The sequence below is a fragment of the Mastomys coucha genome, unplaced genomic scaffold (genome assembly GCF_008632895.1).
Source record: "Mastomys coucha isolate ucsf_1 unplaced genomic scaffold, UCSF_Mcou_1 pScaffold5, whole genome shotgun sequence".
NCBI classification, from domain to species: Eukaryota; Metazoa; Chordata; class Mammalia; order Rodentia; family Muridae; genus Mastomys; species Mastomys coucha.
In genome coordinates, this window is record NW_022196911.1 from 23,913,597 (window position 1) to 23,938,012 (window position 24,416).

Consider the following 24,416-nt stretch of genomic DNA (forward strand, 5'->3'; position numbering starts at 1 on the left):
CTCATGCATTGACTCTTCACATTTAATCCTCACAACATTCCTGTGAGGTAGGTATTACCGTCTCCTCTCACAGGAGGAAACAGGATGACACATGCCCAGGTGAACACTCAGTGGCGTAAGACAGTGATCCAAATGCCTGGACTCTCTTTGCTCTAATATACAATATACCTCGGCGGGGGGGCGGGGGGGGGAATTCTGCTAACAGAAGTAAAAAAGAGCTGCTATTGGGACAGAACAGAAAACAAACAGAGAGCTAGTGAGTTTCCATCTGTACTTGTGGTTCAAGGGCATCTGGGGCACTCCTGGTACTTTCTTCAAAAGGAGACAGAAGTACACTTGGTAGGCAGGGTCAGCGTTGTCTGCTCAGGCTTCAGCAGATCCCCACGACAGCTGTACCCCGGTTTGAGGACAGCTGCCACATAAACCACAAGGCAGAGCGTTCTCTGACAAGCACAAAGGGACCAGCCCTCTGGTTTCTTCCCATGGAATCCAGCTACCGAACCAGCAACTCTTCTCACTTCTCGCTCTCCTGCATCTTTGTGGGCCTGGGTTTTACAAGTGATTGTTTATCCTCTAAAAAGATTCATTTCCCGTAAGGAAGGGGTGGGGCGGGTATCAGTTTCCGTTTCTGAGGTTAGATGACCCAGCCCAGGCTGACTTGGAGCTTTCAGGTGCCATCCATCCTTCTGGCTGCTGGGATGGCTGTGACTGTTGAGGCACCATGCAGGACTAGATTTCCTTTTTTTCAGTTGAAGCACAGTAATATTGGGGATCTGTTATCTTTTTATTTAATACCCTCTATTTCAAATGCTTCCCTTTTTTCCCCATTAGAAGACACATAGAAATAAAGACGGGCAAAGAATGTTCTAGAAATTCAGTGCAGAAACGTGGTCACATGGATACAACAAGGACACAGACAAACCACTCTGGGAGGGACAGGGACGCCTGCAACCCCAGCTTCAAGGGCCTCACACACCATACACAACACTGATATGCAGGGACACAGGCTCCCTAGGCTGAAGAGGTGGGGGGGGTTGGGGGAAGACAGTGCTGTGTTCAGTTGAGAGCTCCCCACTGGTCTAAAATAAGACTCGCCAGCAGGGGTTTGAAACTGTCTTAGGCGACCCAGGCTACTAGTATTCCAAGGAAGCTGTCAGCTCCTGGCCTTGGATAGTGAATGCCAACACAGAGGCTCGTGCCAGCAGGACACAGAAGGGAGAGAGGGCTGGGTTTCACAGGTATGCATGGCAGCTGGGAGGCTGCTGTCCAAAACCAAGAGGCTAAGCTCTTCACCGAGCTCGATGTCTGACAGTTTGCACTGTACTCCCCTAAGGATCTACTCGGCACCCGTCAGCAGTGTCCTAGTGAAACAGGAGCCCTCCCTCAGTAAACATTGACGTGACGAAGGCTAACACACTCAGAGCTTCAGGAAGCCCAGGTTCGCGTCCTCATCACTGTGTACAGATAGGTTTTGGCGCTTTACCGGTTGCTGGTGAACACCGCTCTCTGGGGAGTTTGGGGGACGACATTGTAAACATGACTTCTTGGCCTGATGGTAGCAGGGCTTTGTGCTTGAGTGGCTGCCCACAGAGAGTACTGAGGTAGATTGGGGAGAGCCCCCCATGCCACCATCCAGGGAGCTTATTGGACTTGAGCTGCTGACAGAGGAGTATCCTGAGGTTGTAATGTCCTTGCCTGGATCTCCTCTGTTGCAGAGAAGGGGCCTGGGAGCTGAGGCTGGAGGGGCCTGGGTGGCTGGTGCTAGGTGGATCTTGTCCTCTGGCCAGGCTTCCTCATCACTGGACTCCTGGCAGCAATGCTCTTCTGGGTTCAGGTAGACCACAGTGACGTCAAGGAGCCCGCTGGGAGCTGTGACTGGGAAAAATGTGGCGTGTTTATAGCTTAAGTACTAGAACTAGGGACCCTAGTGCTGCTCAGGACCTGGGGGGCCTGGGCTATTGCTTAGCTAAGAACCTTGTCTGTGAGCTTGACTCTCTCAAGCTGGAAAGGTTCCCCTTGATAAGGCACAGGGCATCAGAAAGTGACAAGCTGGTCACCTAACTCACTTTATCTGAGTGGAAACAAAAGCAAGCAATTGGAAAAGCAGGTGAAACTTGCCTAAGTCAGTCTTCCTGACTCGGGAAAGAGGACCTCCTGCAGCACACCCTCCCCGCCCCCTGCCCACATACACCCCACTGATCTGCCTAAGTGAAGCCCTTCAACCAGCAAAGACCTAGAGAGCGACGGATACGGCTTTAGACTGTGTCCTCTCTCCCTGTGGGGTGGGGGAAACGTGTGTCGGGTTCATATGCTTCTCTCCTCAGCACAGTTCCTGATGGCCCTCAGGTCACTTGTCACCTGCATGCCACATCCCTTCCTCAGCACTAGCAGCACTCACCATCACCCTCCTTCTCGCCTTCGCTCTCCTGGTCTCCCTCATAGCCAGAGCAACAGTCCAGGCTCCAGTCCAGAAGGCTGCCTAGCAATGTCTCCTCCTGGTTCGATAGCTCTGCGGTGGGCGTGGTGACAAAGCTGCCTCTGTCCTCCTGAAGGCTATTCTCTCGCTTCCTGCAAGGCAGGGGGAGCCCATAAGCCCTGGTTACAGATGGGCAGCACCTAGAGAACCAATGTGCTACTCTACGAGTGCCTTAAAGCCCATACGCCCCTGCTCTCACCTTGTGTTTTAAAGATTTATTTATTTATTTATTATATGTAAGTACACTGTAGCTGTCTTCAGACACACCAGAAAAGGGCATCAGATCTCATTACGGATGGTTGTGAGCCACCATGTGGTTGCTGGGAGTTGAACTCAGGACCTTAAGAAGAGCAGTCAGTGTTCTTAACCTCTGAGCCATCTCTCCAGCCCTCACCTTGTGTTTTAGAAAACACACATGAAGCTAGGGCAGATGCGAGCCCTAAAGGGCAGGGGAGCAACTGGAGGAAGAACTGGGCACAGCTAGGCCTCAGTCTAGGCCAGCTTTGGGCCCTGGGCCCCTCTCGTATCTGGCAGAAAGACTCCATCACTCTACAGGGTACTAGACACACCAGACAGGGACAGTGCGGGGGCCTGACTGAAGTCTTGTCTTTGGGCAAGGCCAACAAACCTGTCTTTCTCGGGTCAGGGCTAGAGAACTACAGTGCGGTCTGCCTCTGGGAGAGCCTGCCACACTCACCAGGCCTTCTGCTGCTGTCCCCAGGGGCAATGTGGCTGTCCCTTGTTACCCTGGAGGTCTCTTTACTATAATGGGCCTTCTGGAGAGCAGGTTTAACACTGAAATTAGGCTCTTTAGAGAATCAGTGATCCGCCTCGAGTGAGTACATGCGTGTGTCTGAGATGTACCCATGGGTAAACCTGTCCCCAACAGTCAGTCAAGAGGACCGAATGCATAGCATGATGTAAACCGTGGCCCCTCTCAGGAGCACTCAGATCTCCCCCATCCACAGAGAGGAAGACGCGTGCTGCTTCTTTGGTAGCAGGTAGGAAAGGAGGTGAACCCAACACTGCTGACTCCTCATGCCTCCTCAAGACACCAAGTGACCGAAGCCAAGCACCCACCCACCACAGAACAGTCATGGCTCATACGCCAGGTGCCACCTTGCTACCCAGTGTCCAACCGAAGGTTGCTCAGCACCAGGGCATTAAGGGCTCCCAAGGTGGGGCTAGCACAGTTGGAGCCTGAGCTGCAGGATCAGTGGGTGAGGGAGTTATTCTAGGAGGTAAAGCCAAAGGGCTGGTCTGTAAGATGAGGATAGACTATACTATACATAGCAAAAGGCAGAGGCAAGGCGGACGGCTAACAAAGACACGACTCAACTCACAACCCAACTATCATCTGTGTCACATGGTGGAGCAGAGGGGACCAGGTGGGACCTGAACAGGATCTACTGGGTTAAACCTGGGACCTGCTGTCTAAGCTGCCTTGGGAAGCTTATACATATGGTTGCTGTGTCAAGGAGGAAACTCAGACCTAACATCCATGAGAGAGCATGCCATGGCATGGTTGCAGGCGGACAGGGTACACTCACCGTTTGCTTCTCCTCCCGGAGGGTGAGCTGAGGAAAGTGTGGATCTCCCCGGTGTTAGGGAAAGATGGGGGATCCGGGCTCTCCTGCTTCACACCTAACGCACTGCACAATTCAGCATAGCTCAGTACCTGTAGGGAGGCCAGAGTGAAGAACTGCAGAGCGATCCAGGCATCCCCACCAGGAGCCCAAGGGACAAAGCGAGGACACACCTCTTCCTGGCTGATTTCCTCATAGCACTTATCCTCAAATCGCTGCTTCACGGCTGTCAGAGAGACTTGTCTGTAGTCTTTGGGTGCAGCATCATGGAAACTGGAAATGGACATAGAAGCTGACATGTAGCCCCCCCAGAGAGGACAGCAAGCTTTCAAAACCAGTCCCATTGCTATGGACACACAGAAAGACTGGCAACTCCTCAGGTGGTTAGCTTCCCAAGAGTCAGAGAAACAAATACCCAAAGAACATACACAAGAATGTTTATCTCACCTTGGAGCAGTCAGAGCTTGAGACAACTCATATATCCATAATAGTCAGAAGGACAAAGTCTCATTCAAACCATGAGCTTTACTCAAGCACCCACACATATCATAGTACCACTCAGAAATGGGATGCTCAATGGAGAAGCCAGACTCACAGAGTGGTACATCACATGACTGCTTCATTTGGTGATGTCCAGAATGGGCAAAGCCACAGATACGAAGCAATGAATAGATGCTGGGGTCAAAGAAGTTGGGAGATTGCTAAGCGACGGCTAAATTGCTAAGTGACGGCTAAAGAATGGGTTTCCTTTGAGGGGTGGCGAAAATGTTCTAAAATTGGTTGTACATTCTGAATATACTGGGAGACTTTTTTCCCCTTTGGTTTCTTGAGACAGGATCTCTCTGTAGCCCTGGCTGTCCTGGAACTTGCTCTATAGACCAGGCTGGCCTCAAACTCGGAGGGATGTGCCTGCTGGTTTAAAGGCATGCACTGCCACTGCCCAGCAAGTCATAAAACTTAAATGATCAGAGTGGGTAGAGTATATATTTAACATACATAAAGCCCTGAGATCTATCCCTAGCACCAGAAAAAAAAAAACCCACAAAAAATCACAAGCACGCACACGCGTACAAACACACACATGCAAACACACACACACACACACACATACACACTCCTTCTTTGCAGATAATCGTAAACATCAGGTCACAATCAGTACAAGTAGAGGTGGAGGGCCGAAGACACTCAGCCTGTGACAGTCACCCTGCTTCCTCATCCATGGTCTGGGCACCGCAGGGAAAAACAGGGTAGGGAAAAGCACAATGCTGACAGGCGCTCACCACTGGAGCCCAGTGAAAGCACAATGCTGACAGGTGCTCATCACTGGAGCCCAGTGGCAGAGAAGGTGCTGGGGGAATCCTTCTAGAGAGCTCAGACTTTACCCAGGAAGACAAGAGGGAGGCTCTGGGCTCAATGGGAAGAAAGTGCTGTAAAGAGGCACTACCACAGTCACCACAGAGGCCAGATCTCAAGGTAGGTGACTAAATGCAGGGAAAGGACACTGGATCCACAGCTGGAATCAGGAGCCCTAGATTAGCTGTGAATACTGGGTGTGGTTAACCTTCTGGGGGAGAGGATCCAAGAAGGGAAAGATGCTAGAACCACCTGGCTCCTTAGGATATGAGGACAGAGAAGCAGCCAGCCAGTGCAGCCAGGAGGAGGAAGGATCCAGGGAAGGATGCAAGAAACGGGAGGAGCCAGACTGTAAGCCAAGCGGAGAAAAGGCAGATGCAAACCCAGCCCTTTGTCCATGACACTCCCTTAGAGCCTGCAGCCCCGGACCTGTCTGCACCTGCCCTATACCAATGTCCACAACCTGGGACATGGACATGTACCACTCCCACATTGCTGTCCGTCTTCCCCACCTGGCTTCTTTCTTTAAAAAGATTTATTTATCTTTGTATCATGTGTATGTGTATTTGCCTCCAGGTACATCTGTGCACCACAAGTACAACTGCAGCCCATGGAGGCCAGAAGATGGCACGGGAACCTGTGGAAACAGTTACATGAGCCACCATGTGGGTGCTAGGAACTAAACCCAGGTCATGTGGAAGAACACCCAGTGCTCTTACGGACAGAGCCATCCCTCCAGCTCCACCCAAACCAACTCTCCTTTCTATAGTCTACCACTGACTGACAAGCTATCGGGACTGTGTTATTCTCGTCCTTTTCTTTCTTTTTAAAAATTCATACAGTATACTCCAACCATGGTTACCCCCCTCCATCTCCCCCCAGATTCTCCTCAATCCCCACCCATCCAACTCCAAGCCTTCTTTCTCTCTTTAGGAAACAAACAGGCATATTAAAAAAGCAAGCAAGCCAAACCAGAATTTTTAAAAATGCGTCTCACATACACACACTAAAAACACAAAATCGGGAACCATAATATACACAAAGGACCTATAAGACAAAAATTGCCCTAAACAACAAGATAAAACCAAAAAAACAAAAATCTGACACTATAAAAATACCAAGAAGTTCATTGGTGCTGGTATGTGCTGCTGGGCACCGGGCCTAAGGCTGAGTGTGGCCTGTGTACCGCGAGAGCTCATTAGAGAGAGTGTGGCCTGTGTACCGCGAGAGAGCTCATTAGAGAAGGCTGGTTTTTCCCTTTCTAGCCTTTTTCTAAGTACCCAGAAAGGTTCGTTCACCTGTGAGGTGAACAAACAAACAGCCCACACAGGGTGAAGGTGCAGGTGAGAAGCTGAAAGCAGTGGCGTCTGCAGCACAGAAGGGGGGTACATCACCAAAGCTGAGACGTGTGGGCGCAGGAGACTGGTGGTGGGGACCCCTGGCCTGCTGGCTTCCTCTTACTCAAGAAGACAGCTCTGGGACCTACTTGCTTTCTCTTTCTTCTTTTCTTCCTTTCTTTCCTTCCTTCCTTCATCCTTCCTTCCTTTCTCCCTTCCTTCCTTTCTTTCTTTTTTTCAAGACAGGGTTTCTCTGTGTAGCCCTGACTGTCCTGGAACTCACTCTGTAGACCAGGCTGGCCACAAACTCAGAAATCTGCCTGCCTCTGCCTTCCAAGTGCTGGGATTAAAGGTGTGCACCATCATTGCCTGGCTAAGTCTGGGACTTTAAAATGCCAACCCAGAGCTGACCAGACAGCTCAGTAGGCAAAAATGCTTTGCTGTACAAGCCCGATAAGCTTGAGTTCAAGTCCTAGGACCCACAAAAGGGTGGAGAGAGAGAACTGAACTCTGGGAATCGTTCATTCATCTCCACATGCACACATGTGCTTACACATTCTATAGTAAAAACAATAATAATCAAAAATAATGACATTATAATATTATTGTAGCTTCAATATAATACCATTATTAATAACAATTTTAAATGTCAGCCTCAGGGAAGAGGCTATTTCATGAAACATCACAAGGAGATGTGTGGGCTGAGTGACAGCTCCCATGTGATAGAGCGAAGGTCTGATGGTAGGGAGCTAGTCTCATCTGGGAGCGCATCTTAAAGACCCACCCCCACCGTCTTCCTATCTGAAGACAGGGTCTTGGTACACACTCTAGATGTTGTGGAGCTGTGACAAGTAGCTCAGAATGATCAGGACTCACAACTGTCCCACTTAGCCCTCTCCAGTATTGAAAGACAGTGATGACGACTTGGACTCACCACTTCTTATGAAGGCTCAAGACGCAGGGCACGAGGTCACTGTAGGAGAACCCAGTGAGGTCCCACAGCTGAGTGGTCCAGGGCTGTGCTGGGGAGAAAAGCAGGCCAGGATTGCCACAGCGGCCCACAAGTCCCACGGTTCTGATAGTTTTGTAACAAATACCCAGACTCAGGCTTTTAGTCCCCTTAAAATACCCTTCATGGTGGGCCAGTAAGATGGCTCCTTGAGCGAAGGGCATTTGTTGTTAAGCCTAATGACTTAGAACTGACTCCTGGTAGTCACATGGTAGAAGGAGAGAACCAATGCTTGCAGGTCATTCATCCTCTGACCATATATGCACATAGAAATTAAATACAACATCAAAACAAAAAAAACCTAAACCATCTTTGAAAAGACTCCATATAAAGTATATAAAGACTCCATATAAAGTAGCTTTTGAAAAACTATGTACTGTTTTAGCTAGAACCCTCACCCCTAAACACCCGACACCCCAACTGTTTCTGATTCATTCTGCTGTTCTTTCTTCTCCAGGAGGAAGGGGAAAGAAAGCGTTTATTTCCTCCCTTCCAACCTCTCTTATCCAAGAACTTCCCCGAGACAACAGGACAACTTCCAACCCCCCTCAAGAGGGCTTCTCCTTACTCTGCCCATGCATCAGTCTGGCCAGGAGCAGGGCTGCAGAGGCCAGGCGGGCTGGGGCATAGATGGACAGGCTGGTGTGCAGCAGGGTGAGCTCACAGAGGAAGCTGCATAGGTGCTGGGTTCTGGGTGCGACAGGGACCAGTGTCAGCAGGACCTCTTTATAGTCAACCACGGTAGGGATCTAGACAAGAGGGAGGTAAATATCACGTCTCATGCATTGGTGTTACACTGAGGCACAGCCTAGCAGGGGTCTGGCCTAGATGTTACTGCTGGGGGCCAAGCTCAGGGTTTCAGGGCACCTAATGACACCACAGCTATGGCTTCTTGATGTTTTCTCCACAGCAGTAATGCTCAATGGCCACAGCTTCTCCCAAAACCTCCTCTGTGACCTCAAACAGGAAGAAACTTTTGCTCAAAGGAAAAAGCCAACTGCTGCTTACCCGAATCCTCCCTTCCAGGGCGGAGATGATCTCCCCCATCACGCGTACCAAGTCCTCGTATTTATACGTGTTGTCTGTGAGCCACACAGCCTCTCTAATCGTCAGAATCTCTTTGCTGATGAACCTGGAATGTAGAGAAGGGCTCTCAGGCCTGAGCTGAGGGGCGGTGGCTCAGAGAGCCCCTGGCAAAGGCATGATGGGATTGCTCTGGACTTAGGTGGCAAAAGGAACCTATGCAGTGGATCCGGCTGCTTCTGACTAACAAACAGCATTCCAGGTGCTACAATGAGGGGGTCAAAAGAGGACCCACAGACCCAGTGGGAAAGGCATGGCTACAGAGCACAGACGAGAAGGTACAAGGGTTAGATCCCGAGGAAGGCTGGGACAAGTCTCACTGAGTACCTGTAGCTCTTCCCCAACCTCTGCAGCCCAGGGGCTGGCTTTCCCTTCCAGCAGCTTCTGATGACTACATAACCCAGCCATTTTGGTATCTGTTCTCTTGGTCCCCTACACCCTCCCCTCTTCCTCTCTGCGTCTCCCCTTTTCTCTTCCCTCTCATGGCACGGTCTACTCTGCTGGCCATTTTCAGTCTGGCCTCTTATACCTCTAGCTATTCTCTCCCCCTTAACCACCAAGAAGTTGTCATGTCTAAAAAAGACCCACTTGACACTGTAACTCAGCTCTCTATTTCTCTTTCCAACGGCTTTTTTTTTTTTTTTTTTTTTTTTTTTTTTTTGTTTTCTTTGGTTGTGCGGTGGTTCAAAGCCAGAGGCAGACCTGCCGACCCCTTCAGCTCCTGTCCTATCTCTTGACAGAGTCTGAGTATAAAGAATACAAATGTAGGGGCTGGTGAGATGGCTCAGCGGGTAAGAGCACCGACTGCTCTTCAGAAGGTCATGAGTTCAAATCCCAGCAACCACATGGTGGCTCACAACCACCCGTAATGAGTTCTGACGCCCTCTTCTGGTGTGTCTGAAGACAGCTACATATTTATTATATGTACTTACATATAATAAATAAATAAATCTAAAAAAAAAAAAGAAAAAGAAAAATACTTAAAAAAAAAAAAAGAATACAAATGTAAAAGTAGGTGAGCTGTCGGGCGTGAGGTGGAAACCAGGGGCCTCAAGCACGGTAGGTGGTCTGCACACAGCCCGCCCAGTCCATAAGTTCTAACTAACGATCAGGAACACTCTGCTCCAGGGGCCCCACAAGTATGCTCCCCATTGAACGTGGATTGCTACTCAACCTTGGCAGAAGGGTCGAGAGGCAGCAGCCCTACCAGCTTGCTGACTAGTCAGAAGACCTGGGATGTGACATTCGGGTCACAGAGCCTATTTGAAGAAGGCCTGTGATGTGGTAAGGTCAGCTTGCTCCCCCTTAAGTCAAGTCCACAAGTCCTCTTCCTGTGGTCATATGACCATGCTACCTCTAGTTGGCTCATAGGCACTCGAAGGTGTTACAGTGTCCACTGTGGCTGGATATAAGCCCACATGGCTAACCTGGTAAGGAAGGTGGGCTTAGCAGCCTTGGAGGTCAGAGGAAGAACAACGACACATGGAGCTCAGAAGAGAGCAAATGTGAGCAGAGGCTCCTTCATGACCTTCATAAAACAGAATCCATCCCAGCGGCCTGGATGTTCTGCCTGCAGGTTCCTATAGTGTCAACTTGACCCAAGGAAGAAATCTAACTAGAGACTGTTTTATGCCTACTCTGTAGGGCATTTTTCTTTCTTTCTTTCCTTCTCTCTTTCCTTTTTTTTTTCTCCCCGTGGCAGGGTTTCTCTGTATAGCCCTGGTTGTCCTAGAACTCATTCTGTAGACCAGGCTGGCCTGGAACTCAGAAATCCGCCTGCCTCTGCCTCCTAAGTGCTGGGATTAAAGGAGTGTGCCACCACTGCCGACTGTAGGGCATTTTTTTGATTGATGAGGGCCCAGCTCACTGTGGGCGGTGCAGCCCCTGGGCTGATGGCCCTGGGCACTATAAGAAAGAAGGCCCAGCAAGACAGGAGGAGAAAGCCACTAAGCAGTACCCCTCCATGGCCTCTGACTGAGTTCTTACCTCCAGGCTCCCTCCCTGCTCAAGTTCCTGCCCTGACTTTCCTAAGATAGAACACAAGTGGGCCTAGGAAGGAGTTAGCCTGCATGTAAAATGCAACCGAAGCTCCTCCTTACACCAGGCCTGTGGCTGGCACTGATGGGTGGGGGCTTTGGTGGTGGACTTGGGGATACAGTCTCAGCGACAGTTTATCTCTGATGACTGAGGAGGAAGGTACGAGCAGACAGTTACCGCCCTTCTTGGCAGCTGTTATCCTCTGGATCATGGGAAAGTGTGGTCTAGCTTAGGCCTTCTCAAGTCCATGCTCCGGGTCCTGAGACTGTGTGGGGATACAGACCCCAAGCAAAAGTATAGTAGACATACCAAGGGTCAACTTTGCCCTCCCTCCCTCTCTCGCAAAGGACACTGGGATTGAAATTACTATATTAGTACAACTGAACCAGGTAAGACACTTAAGGTTCATTTTCCTTAAAAATCAGCAGCTAAGGGGGCTGGAGAGATGGCTCAGCAGTTAAGAGGACTGACTGCTCTTCCAGAGGTCCTGAGTTCAAATCCCAGCAACCACATGGTAGCTCACAACCATCTGTAATGGGGATGCCCTCTTCTGGTGTATCTGAAGACAGCTACAGTGTACTCACATATAATAAATAAATAAATAAATAAATAAATAAATAAATAAATAAATCTTTGCCGGGCAGTGGTGGCACACGCCTTTAATCCCAGCACTTGGGAGGCAGAGGCAGGCGGATTTCTGAGTTCGAGGCCAGCCTGGTCTACAGAGTGAGGTCCAGGACAGCCAGGGCTACACAGAGAAGCCCTGTCTCGAAAAAACAAAAAACAAAAAACAAACAACAACAACAACAACAACAACAAAATCAGCAACTAGAACACAGAGCTCGGTGGCCTCTGCGCCTAGGAGGGACCGGCACCGCAGCACCTCAGCCTTGCCACCTTGGCCAAGGGGTTTCTCACCTGGTGCAGATGACCATGCACGCAATGCCTAGGAGCTGGAGCTTGTTTCGGGGTACCGGCCTCCTCCGCAGATACCGGTCTACACACTCCACCGTCAGGTGAAGACACAGGCTTGTGAAGTCCTTCATTGTGGCAACTTCCACCAACCAGTCGATTAGAATGTACCTGCACGGAGAGAGGGCCACCCGTGAAAACAAGGACAAGTGTCATGTCTTCCATCCCTGCCAAGTCTGTTCAGCCTTAGCAAGTGGACTCATCATTTTGAAACCGCCGGTTTATCAACTGAGTCGCCCTCGGCTGCTCCCAGGAGGCTGACTGGTGGGTTTACACATCTCTGTAGCCCGGGACCCAAAGCCTGCACATCCCCAGTGTTCACATATCCGACGTAGCCTTCAGCCACCAAAGCACTCGGTAATCTCAATCCTTAGAGCTAATAGGCAGTGGGTACTAAACAGGTCGCACAGCAGGACTGGGGACAGGTCACAGCTCTCAGAACCAGATAGGGTTTCTGCATCATTAGGCACTGCCCCAGCCCTTGGAACAATGTTCTGCTAGAAGACCAAAGAGCCAGAAATGCCACTTAAGAAGGCTGACAGAAGTGTCCCTCTCTACCAAGGAGTTAAAACTTGGGGACCAAGGCCATAAATAATCACAGGACATATTAGGACACCCTAATATGCCTAATGCCTCTCTGACTGAACAAGAGATCCTTGTTTAAAGTGGAGGAGTTAGATCAATAGGAAGCAAGACAAAAATAGTTGTAATGAGCCAGCCAGTGGTAGCACACACCTTTAATCCCAGTGCTTGGGAGGCAGAGGCAGGTGGATTTCTGAGTTTGAGGCCAGCCTGGTCTACAGAGTGAGTACCAGGACAACCAGGACAACACAGAGAAACCCTGTCTCGAAAAACCAAAAAAAAAAAAAAAAAAAAGTTGTAACGATGTGGACTCTTGGGGAAACAGAAGGGGTAGGTTTCGTCTCAGCTCAGAGTCATTGTCAGAAGTCGAAGGAAGGATGGAGAGGTGGGCTGAGGTGGCAAGGAACAGGGCAGGCAAAGTCTACTCCCTCCAAGGAGGGTCAGGTGTTCTGAGGTTTAAAGTAGACAGGAGTGAACACACTAGCAAGTTCCCCTAAGCAGACATACTTAACAAGCTTAGTAATCTGACTTCTTTTTAAAAGTCATCATTACATTTATTTTGTGGGTACGGGTGGGTACATATGTATGGTCACATGTATGACAGGTATGTGGAGGACAAAGGACAACTTTTGGGTGTTAGTTCTCTCCTTCTACCACATAGGTCCTGGGATTTGAACTTGGTATTTCAGGGTTGGCAGCAATCAGCTCCACCTGCTGAGCCATCTTACTAGCCCCAGTGATCTGTTTTTAGAAATCAGATTACTAGGCTATCAAAAGTACTAGGATTAAAGGCATGCATCAACCTGGGGCTTCCAAATAATACTAGGATGACTGTGCACAGAACCTCCAGGACCCAACCATCTCCACTTCCTCAGTGGCAGGACTGTACTGTCACTCCCTCAAGCTCCCAGGACTGGGTACCAAACTCAAGTCCCCATTCTTGTGCATTGAGGAAATTACTCACTGAGGCTACCTCCATCGCCCGAGGACAATGTTTTTTTAAAAAGCATTTACTAAACATAGTTCATGTTCCAAGCAGTGCCTGCAAGGGGCCAGAAGTTTCCCAACATAAATCAAAATTTTATGTTCTTCCTTCCTTCCTTCCTTCCTTCCTTCCTTCCTTCCTTCCTTCCTTCCTTCCTTTCATTATAAGTACACTGTAGCTGTCTTCAGACCACCAGAAGAGGGCATCAGATCTCATTATGGGTGGTTGTGAGCCACCATGTGGTTGCTGGGATTTGAACCCATGACCTTTGGAAGAGCAGTCAGTACTCTTACCCACTGAGCCATCTCACCAGCCCCCAAAACTTTATTTGAAATTTCAGATGAAAGTTTAAAACACCATTCACATGTCCCTAATTCTAGTTATGCTCAAACATGCTCTGCATTTATTGTGTTGAAGACTGGAAGAAAGACAGTTGTGCTGGGTATCACAGTAGCTACCCCAAGGGATGGGATGGCCAGGATAGGGGTGGGGAGGGGTTTGCCAGCTCCCTAGGCCTTACCTCCAGTCACTGAGTGGCACAAAATAAACTGATTATAAAGAGCTGTAAAGAAAAGGGTTATATAGGGATTGTGGGTTAGAGGTAATTCATCATGAATAAGGGGCCAGGCTCAAAATCTAGGCTCTCTTCCACCCAAAAATAAAAAGTTGTATTTTAGCTCCAGAAACTGGAGGTTTGAGCCTCATCATTTCAGAACAATTTAACCGACTCTTCGGCTTTGCAGAAGGCTTTGGCGGCTTACACCTACACTCCCAGAACAAGGCAGAAGGCTAACGCAGCAGAGCCAGAAATCCAGGGCCAGCCTGGGCTACAGCAGGACTGGGAAGATGCTTAAGTATTTGCAGAAGAAGTATGAGCATTAGCATTTGGATCCAGAAGCCAGGAACATGGCAAGTGTGTGTGGTGACCAACTGTGAATTCCAGCCTCTAAAGCTGAGGTGGGATCCCCAGAGCAATATAGTTAGCTAGAGCTAACTGCTAGTCAAGCTCTGGTTTGCCGGAGAGACCCTGTCTTAGTGAATACAGTAGAAGAACAATGGAAGACTTGTGACATCAAGGTTTGGTCTCACGTACATATACACACATGTGCACCCTACATACATAACCACACAGAAATGGGGAAGTAAAAAAAAAAAATTACCATTAAATGTGGAACAGAATTATTTTCTTCATCAAAGTCTGAAAGAGCTCACACGCTCACATGCTCACAGATGGAATGGCATGCTGCCCCGGGACAGGTAACACAGGCTTTGTCCCCTACCAGGTCAAACACAGCTCTTGAAGGCCTCCTCACCTCATGGTGTCGCTGAGCCCCTTCTGCACAGAGAATATCTGCTGCTTGTTGATGGCCTGGGAGGCCTGGAAGAGCTGGCAGACCGACTCACTGCAGGCCCTCCCTTCCAGTCCAAGCTGGCTTCCACCTGCATAGGCTTTGGCCAAAGCCAGCTACGGGGAGAGACAAGCACAGTGTTATGTCCTGGCCTCTCTGCTCAGAGGGGCTCAGCAGGCAGCCACACGGCACACCTCGGCCTGCCTGGTCCTCCTCCTTAGCAGCATGGCTAAGATCTCTAGGACTTACTTTTCAAACTAAACAAAATAAAAATCTTAATGTACATGAGCATATATATGTCTGGGCCATGGGTGTGCCTGGTGACAAGGAGGGCAGAATAAAGTGCCAGGCCTCTAGAACTGGAGTCACAGTGATTGTGAGTAACCATATGGCTGATGAGAAATGACCACAGGCCCTCTTGGAGAGCGGCTGGAGCTCTTAACCGTGGAGCCTCTCTCTAGCCCCAGGACCATGGAGCCTCTCTCTAGCCCCAGGCTTTCTCTGGTATGAAATGGTGCCGTCAATGGCCCTGGAGTCAGCAGATGATGGTGGGCAGAGATGTGTCAGCACTTAGGAGACACTGCCCAGCACTCACAGACTTTGGATGGTCACTGCCAACTTTTACACTTCATCTGTGTTCTCCTAGGTAACTGTAGCTTGATGTGTATGTGTACTTATGACATGGTCTACTCTCAGCATCTTTTTTTCTCCACCTGGCAATGTTACCAGTTTTCTCCATTTAGAGTGTTTCTGTCTGTGGAGTACTTTGTGGACCATTCGGTTCCCTCCCTGCTCAGTCCACAGAATGGCTGTGGACTTTTGTCTACACGTATCCAGGGACTTCCTCTGAGGTCCATGTTCACATGTTACTCATAAAACAAACATCTCCTCTACTTTACACTCATCACCAGAAACTACCATCACTAAAAATATCTTGGGTTAGAGAGATGGCTCAGTAGGCCCGGATTCAATTCCCGCACCCACATGGTAGCTCAGACTGTCTGTGACTCTGGTCCCAGGAGATCTGACACCAAGAAGGCACAAGGAATGTACATGTAGGCGAACACCCATATATATTAAAAAACAAATAAATAGAAGGCTTCCTAACTCTCAGGCCTTCTGAGCCTAGTTTAAACCAAACTGTCCCTTGACCACTGTTTCTCTGGTAGAACCCATTGCATCCTCTGTCCCCCTATTCTGCCCTCTTTCTTCTTTTACTTGGCATGTTAAATGTCTGACTGTATTTGGGGTCTGATTGTTTATTCTCTTTCTAGAATGTAGTATCTAGATGAGTGAGGCTCCCTTTCTGCACGCTCCTGTCTATGTCAGATGGCCACAGTACTTGGTGATGGAAACCCTGATTTTGTTTCTTAGAACTTCCTCTCCTTGGGCTGTTACAGATGTTACTCATTGACTCAAAACCAGAGAAAAGATTAAATAGAAGACATTTATGAGACAAGTCCCCAAGAGCGCATTTAAAACTGTAGCTCAAAATTCAAACAACCTGCCTCAGCCTCTTGAAGACAAGGATCAAGCTCCTATATTTGGAAAATGTTACCCTTTTTGTTTTTAAAGATTTATTTATTATTATATCTAAGTAGACTGTAGCTGTCTTCAGACACACCAGAAGAGGGCAACAGATCTCATTACAAATGGTTGTGAGCCACCATGTGGTTACTGGGATTTGAACTTAGGTCCTTCAGAAGGGCAGTCAGTGCTCCTAACCACTGAGCCATCTCTCCAGCTCCCTGGATTTAATTCTTAGCACCAGAAAGATAAGATAAACAAGGAATTTCTGGGATCTTCTTAAACATTCAGAACGACTAAACTCCTTTAAGATGCTCTAGGGGACAGAGACGGCTCAGAAGTTTAGAAAAGTTTTCTGATCTCACAGATGACCCAGGTTCAATTCCCAGCACCCACATCAGGTGGCTCACAACTGCTTGTAATTCCAGTTCCAGGAGAGCCAACGACTGCCCTTTTCTGGTCTCAACAGGAATTGCATGCACATGATATACACATAGACAAGCACATGCATGTAAATAAGTAAAAAATTAAAAAAAATCAAAAGACTCAGCTCTAGTCCAGGACCAATCTCAAGGCTTCCCTAAGCTTCCTGGCTGAAGCCCAGGCAGTCCTGCCCCAAGGTTCAGAGAAAAGAATCCAGAGCTCAACGTCACCTGTGCTTCCCAGCAGCCTTTGGCGGCGTAGTCCCTGAGTTTCCGGAAGCTGTGAAGGTATCGGCCGGGGTCAGACATCTGTCAGCAAGAGAAAGTTATCCTCATGTAGCTGTGTCCTAAGAGGGACTCAGAACTGTCCCACAGGTTTCTAAGTATCTTCTCCCACACTCTTCAACCGCACTGACCTCCCCAGTCTTTACCCCCAAATAATGGTAGTCATAGTCGCTCACTAAGCAGAAGCATCCAAACCTCTGAGAACCCAGGAGCTGAAAAAGAAGCCTCCCCTATTTTATCCCAGGGCCACATGAAACTGTCTGTGGTCTTATCTCATACCAGATGAGGCCACATGGAACTGTGCCTATGTGGTCTACCTCACACCAGACGAGGTTTCACTTACATCCACCTTCCTGTCACTTTCCCAAAGGAGGTATGAGCTGGCCAAGCATCCCTGATGAGCGGACTCTTCCAAAAGATTATGAGCCTGCTTCCTTTTCTCTTCGTCCTGGAGCAAGACCAAACACACAGGGTTCTTCCTCATCTCCTGCCCAGCAGCCCCGCCTTCTTCCATTTCTACAGCTCCAAGCAGTCACAGAGCACTGATGATAGAATTATCTGGATCACGGCAGAAATGATGCTGCTAAGCAACCAGTGCTCAGTGACTGACCAATAGGGAGTCTGGCCTCGGGGCTCTGTTCATCCACATTAGTGTGGGGCAGCTCTGGGACACACATGGCCTGCATTCACCCCTGGTGTCCCAGGAAGCTCCTACCTACCCTACACCTGCAAAAGGGAGCTAGAGACCACAGAGCCTGCCACAAACCTCAAGGGAGGTGGGAATTCTGCAAGGCCCACTGACAGGAGAGCTGTGTGGTGGGCCTAGCACCACCAACACTCAACAGCCTCCCTCCGAGTTTACCTCCCTCAAAGGCAGTGTGGAGCCCCAAGCTCTCTGCCAGGGACTACCTCAGGGCAGGGTGTGGCTTTGAATTCACCTCAGACAAAACTCAACTTACCTCAAAAAGATTTAGCACCCTTCCCAAGCAATGTAGTATGGAAGCTTTATGACTCTTAGAAAAAGAAAAAAAAAAAGAGGGAGACAAGCATGATTCTCGGTAGACGTTTCTCCCAGCCCTGTCCTGTTCTCTACTCCACCACTCCCCATTTCAGTTCCCAGCCACGGGTGTTTTATTGAGCCTAAATCCTTGGTTTCCAGTCACCAACATGTTCACTAAAATACCTTCTTTTCTTTTTTTTCTTCCCTCTAGCCCCACTCACTTCGGCCTCGCTCTAGCCATATTTATTTCATATGTGTGGGTATACTGTTACTGTCTTCAGACACTGCAGAAGAGGGCATCGGATGCTCATTATAGATGGTTGTGATCCACCATGTGGTTGCTGGGACTTGAACTCAGGACCTCTGAAGAGCAGTCGGTGCTCTTAACCATTGAGCCATCACCAGCCCACTAAGATACCTTCTACCGAATCAGTTCAAGATGCTTCTTCTACGACTACTCCCCCCCCCTCTTCCTTTCAGGAGTACTATAGATAGAACCCGGGGCTTCCAGCATGCTAGGCAGGAGCTCTATGCTGAGCTAAAGCCCAGCCCCATACTCAGTCTTCCTCACCTCCACTTGGTCTTGACTTTAAATGACCCATGGAACGTACATCGGGTTGTCCCACCGTCTGGGACACTAACTAGACTTACAGATGCTGTCTTACGGAGCTCTGCCAGGACTTACTCTTTGTAACTGAGACTCTGCCCTGAGGCTGTCATGGACCACGGCCTTGCAGCAGCTTCCAGACACTGACCATGGTGGGCGGATGAAGAGCCAGATGAAGGGCTCAGAACCCGTATTCAATCTCTCAGCCATACTGAAGAAGCGAGAGGCCTTCAGGCCATTCACTTCCGCGCAGGCCTCATCCGACACAGACACTGTGGGAGAAACAGGACAAACCCATGATGTGTCTAGGAGATGTAAAGAGCAGAGATCTCCAGTCTTTTTGCCAAAGTCTAAAAGCACAAGCTGCCATACTGCAAAGCTTTGGACAGAAGGGATCTGCCGGATGGGGCTCCAACTCTCCTGAGTTTGTTCAGATAATCTCTAAGACATACATGCCCCTTCTGGAGCCCTTCAAGCCTGGATTCTGACCCTTAAGAGGATGGTGGTTCCGACATCCTCCACCTTCCTCTTTGAGGGAAATGACCCTGCCAATGATTGGAAGGAAGGGTTCTTTTAAGAATGAGAACATTCCCCAGCACTTGGGAGGCAGAGGCAGGGGGATTTCTGAGTTTGAGGCCAGCCTGGTCTACAGAGTGAGTTTCCAGGACAGCCAGGGCTACACAGAGAAACCCTGTCTCAAAAAAAAACAAAAATAAAACAACAACAACAAAAAAAGAAAATATTCTAAATGAGAATGGCAATGGTTGCACAACGCTAGGAAAATAACAGAAACAAACCAACAACCAGAACTTCACATATTGTAGGTGCAAGAATGATGTCTGGGTATGGTCAACTGACAGGGGGTAAGGTAGGGGCCTCAGTTCTCCTCAGTCTGGAAGGGACTATAAGCAAGACAGCAGATCTTTAGATGTAGGAAAACTGGTATTCTCTACTCTAAATGCTATACATCAGGACCAGGACAGCACAACTGAAGCTCATTCCTCAGGTGTCTTTTAAGGACCAGCTGGCCTCAGGGCACAAGGATTCAGGCTCTGGGCAAGCTGTTTGCCAGTGGAACCGTGGCTGCCTGTGGCCCCCTCCCTGAAGAATGTGGCCAGCTGATTTCTTTCCAAGCTTCACAGGACGGCCAGGGAAAGAAGCTATCTATAGCCGCGCTGAAGCCTTGCTGGTACCTGGAGCGAGATAGGAGGGTCCAGGCTGATTTGCCCGAGCAGCTCCCACTCTGGGGCTCTGCTCAGTCATCCTTTGCTGATCCGAATTAGGAAAAGGGGTGACTTTCTTAGAACCTATGTCCAAGTGTCGAGGGCAGACATAGGGCCGACCGGCAGCATGATCTAAGCTGCTAAGTGTCGGAAGGGCTGACGGCCTCTGCTTAACTCAGATATCAACACAAGCAGGGCCCCTGGGACTTACAGCCTTCATTGTAGAGGTAGGCAATCCCCAACTTCACAGCAGCTTCAAAATTCCCCTTCTCAGCAGCCCTAAGGCAGTAAGAGCATAAACTTAAATTATTTTAGGTAATAAAAGGTCATTTGACAATCATAGCACTTAATGTTGAAAAGTTCATTTCCTGATTGAATTCTTCTTTATGAAATGTAATCAAATACTGTTTATTGATTGCACACTACAATGTGGATGAACTCTGACAACACTTTGCCAATCACAAAAGGTCAAGTATTTATGATCTGTTTACATGAGATGTCTACAATGCCCAACTCCTGAGACAGAAGACAGTTAATGGATTGCCAAAGGCTTGTGGGTTTCAGGGAGACAGTGCCACGCCTGCTAAACAGTAAAGGGTTTCTTTTTAGGATGATAAACATGATATAAGTTGGGCAGTGTTCACTTCGTACAACAGTGAGTACACTAAAAACCAAGTTCCACCCGAAACTCCAGTTCCAGAGGATCCAGCGCCCTCTCCTGGCATCTTTGGGCACTGCACACAGGTAGTGCAAATACACACATACACTCACACATGCATGCATAAAAATAAATCATAAAAATATACATTATAATATAAATTTTCTGGATAAATTTTATTCAGAAGCAACTCAGACATGGCACACTGTAACTAGAGGTATCTATCTTGACTTCAGTAGCAGCTCAAATACATAAGGGCCTGGGAAGTAGGTGTTCAGGGGGAAAATCCTGTCCTGAGTTAGTTTCTCAATTGTGATAGGAAAAGGCTCAAGCTCAGCCCCCTGTCCCAAGGACATGCTCTGGGGCTACTAGAGGTCACAGACAGCGGGCCTGGTCACTGGCAATGGGGTCACAGATTATAGGTTTGGCCCATCTGGCCCTTTTTTTCAGTCATGAGTGCAGTAGGGGCGTGAGTCATCCTGTGACCAATATACCAGAACTGGAATTACTCAGTTTTGAACAGAAGGAAAGGAAAGCTGAATAAGGCTTCCATGAGGAGGTGACTCACATCTGAGTCAACCAGGAATAATCACAAGCCAAGTGGGACCCTCTGGAAGTAGGGCAGGCCGAGGAGCGGCAACCACATGGCTGGAAGCAGGGGTCCTCAATGGGTGAGCTCCAGTTTCAGGTCTCTTTCAGGAGATGAGAGCAACAGGAAAACAGGTCCTGACTCAGGTCCTAGGACACTAGCCAGCACACAAATGCCACCAAAGGCTGAAGGAGATCAACCCTCTTAGAACATAGGCATGCATACCTTTCAAAGAGCTTCAGGTTCTGCGGAGAAGGCCACAGCTCTTGGAAGCTGGCAGATGCCCACACACTGGCATGGTTGTCCACCAAGTACTTGAGGTGGGAGTGGACCTGCACAGCAATGAAAGTCATGTGTGAATTACTGAAGGGCTTCCCAAATCCTTGTTCCTGGAGGCTCTTGAAGATGGGACATACACAGATGTCAGTCCCAGCCCGGTAAGGAACTCAGCTTCCATGTATGAGAATAAGACTGCTTTTGTATAGAGATAAGAGACTTCTGAGGGGGGAAGAAAGACAAGCACCTATGTAAAGAAAGAGACGAACCTGGCAGGGAAGTTCACACCTCAGCAGTCACCAGAGGCAGAGGGCAGTGGCTCTGTCCAAGGGAGGGAGAGCAGGGTAGTTCACACCTCAGCAGTCACCAGAGGCAGAGGGCAGTGGCTCTGTCTGAGGGAGGGAGAGCAGGAAGAAGAAAAGACCAAGGAAAGAACATACCTTTGCAGAGACCTGCTAGTTCCAAGTAGGACAGAATGAGCTAGTGCCAAGCAGGACAGAAATCTGTCTTGTGCTGGGCAGTGGTGGTGCCCTGCACAAGCAGTGGTCTATACTGCGAGTTCATACCAGCAAAGTCTAGAGAGAAAGCTCAAGAAATAAAGGGTGAGGGCGGGAGAAGGGACATGGCTTTTGTGTATCCCAACAGAAGTGAGCTTGGCTTATCCTTTTTTTGTTTTGTTTTGTTTTGTTTCGAGACAGGGTTTCTCTGTATAGCCCTGGCTGTCCTGGAACTCACTCTGTAGACCAGGCTGGTCTCGAACTCAGAAATCCGCCTGCTCCTGCCTCCCAAGTGCTGGGATTAAAGGCATGCGCCACCACCACCCAGCAGTGTATCCTTTTAAAGCCAAGTGTGGCACTATTCACCAAACTTTCAAAGCAGACAACTACTTGCTAAAGGTATTTATGCCTAACAACTCCAGCTGTCTATCAGGCTGATGGCACTGACACTTGCAGGGGTATTGTTAACCTTAAGGACACCAGTCTGACCCTAATCTATAATACACTTGTAAAACATAGAAATGCCACATAGCAAGCTGGGCATGGTGACTCTAGCCTTAGCATCCCAGGACTCTGGAGGCTGAGGCAGGAGAATAGTCATGAGTTTGAAGCCCTGCCGTGCTACAGAAAAGTTATCTTGGGAGATGGGGGAAGCAGCTCCTAACATTCTGAGTGTCCAGCATAATCCCAGGGCTCCAAAACCTGTATGATGGTCCAAATACAACCTCAAATTCCTGCATAGAAAACACACCTTTAGCTGGGCGGTGGTGGCGGTGACGCACGCCTTTAATCCCAGCACTTGGGAGGCAGGAGCAGGCGGATTTCTGAGTTCGGAGCCAGCCTGGTCTCCAGAGTGAGTTCCAGGACAGCCAGGGTTATACAGAGAAACCTTGTCTCAAAAAAGAAAAAGAAAAAGAAAACACGCCTTCAATCCCAGCACTTGGGAGGCAGAGACAGGCAGATCTCTGAGTTTGAGGCCAGCCTGGTCTACAGAGTGAGTTCCAGGATAACCAGAACTGCACAGAGAAACCCTGTCTCAAGGAAGAAAGAAAGTTGTATTATTCTGGGTTTTGTTGTTGTTGTTGTTTTGTTTTGTTTTAAGATAGCCTCCATATGTTGGCTACAGCACAATTGGAACCATAAGCCACATAACTGAACAGAGCTGCAGACAACTCGGCAACTGTGAAAGATTTCTGAACATTCAAAAACCCAGATGTGATTGGATGAGGCACTGACACCCTGTGTCCCACTTCACTGCAGAACCGGTTCTGAACACACAACAAACAAATGCACACCATACATAACTGTGCACCAAGTACAGTGTTGCCAACACAGGACCAATGCACACTACCTGAAACACCTCAGCAGACTACCATATGCAGAGTTTTCTGCTCAAATAGAAACAGTCATTGAATTCTGACACACACAGACTTTCCATATTTCCCAACACCATTTCTCGGAGTGTGAGTAAAACTGGTATCTCTTTGGATTGTAGTCTTAGAATATTTTATTCTTAAAGTTGCTCTTGAAGTTGCTGACTCATCTCATAACAGAAAAATGGATAACTGGACAAGAGAGATGGAGCAGTGTTCAGGGCCCTGGCTGCTCTTCCAGAGGACCTGGGTTTAGTTCTCCGGCAACTACATGGTGGTTCAGAACCATGCCTAACTCAGGTTCCAGAGAATCCAATGATGATACTTCCCTAGGCAGGAGGCATGCGTGTGTTACACATACGGATATGCAGGCAAAAACACTCAGATACATAAAAATAATGTATATTTTAAGTGCTGTTTAAATTGCTAAATAAATTTGTCTTGTTTAAACAAAATTTTATTTTATTTAGTAAAATAGCCTGAAATAGCCTTAAGTATATTTTTGCTTTTTTTTTTTTTTTTACTGAGACCTTTTTTACAGGTCTCTCTGTAGTTTGACCTATTCTAGAACTTGCTATGTAGACCAGGCTAGCCTCAAACCAACAGAGATCCTCATGCCTGTCTCCAAGTACTGCACCACCACACCCAGCTCTTCTCTGACATTTAAAAATTCTTATTAGCACTATTTTACTTCTCTTTATTTAATTTTATTATTTATATGGTATATGTGTGTATGAGTTATGGCTATACACACACCACAGCATGTGTGTGGAAGTCAGGGTTAGGGTTAGGGTTAGGGGTTAGGGGTTAGGGGTTAGGGTTAGGATTAGGTTTAGGGTTAGTCAGAGAACCATTTTCCTGGGATGACAGGCATAAATCACCATGTCTAGTCCATGACCTTTTTTCCTTTCTAAAATCTTATATGGGGGCTGGAAAGATGGCTCAGTGGTTAAGAGCACTGACTGCTCTTCCAGAGGTTCTGAGTTCAATTCGCAGCAATCACATGGTGGCTCACAACCATCTGTAATGGGATCTGATGCCCTCTTCTGGTGTGTCTGAGGACAGACAGCTACAGTGTACTCATACACATAAAATAAATAAATCTTTAAGAGAACAAAATACGGGCTGGTGAGATGGCTCAGCAGGTAAGAGTACTGACTGCTCTTCCAAAGGTCCTGAGTTCAAATCCC

At 48.4% G+C, this 24,416-nt stretch overlaps 1 protein-coding gene across 2 annotated transcripts in view; it reads right to left on the bottom strand.

The window, feature by feature from the left end:
* Positions 1–4: 4 nt before the first annotated feature.
* The window catches only part of Ccnf (cyclin F), a 27,979-nt gene continuing 3,567 nt past the window's right edge, over positions 5–24,416 (bottom strand). For both annotated transcript variants that reach the window (XM_031354833.1, XM_031354832.1), the window contains exons 3-17: positions 21,306–21,412; positions 20,045–20,112; positions 18,689–18,882; positions 17,963–18,016; positions 17,347–17,451; positions 16,950–17,027; positions 14,734–14,885; positions 11,800–11,964; positions 8,770–8,893; positions 8,330–8,510; positions 7,687–7,774; positions 4,236–4,335; positions 4,027–4,154; positions 2,399–2,568; positions 5–1,875 (exon numbers count right to left, since the gene is read on the bottom strand). In XM_031354833.1, the coding sequence (XP_031210693.1) occupies positions 1,418–1,875; positions 2,399–2,568; positions 4,027–4,154; positions 4,236–4,335; positions 7,687–7,774; positions 8,330–8,510; positions 8,770–8,893; positions 11,800–11,964; positions 14,734–14,885; positions 16,950–17,027; positions 17,347–17,451; positions 17,963–18,016; positions 18,689–18,882; positions 20,045–20,112; positions 21,306–21,412 (2,172 nt within the window). In that variant the 3' untranslated portion in view covers positions 5–1,417. The remainder of the gene's footprint in view (positions 1,876–2,398; positions 2,569–4,026; positions 4,155–4,235; positions 4,336–7,686; positions 7,775–8,329; positions 8,511–8,769; positions 8,894–11,799; positions 11,965–14,733; positions 14,886–16,949; positions 17,028–17,346; positions 17,452–17,962; positions 18,017–18,688; positions 18,883–20,044; positions 20,113–21,305; positions 21,413–24,416) is intronic.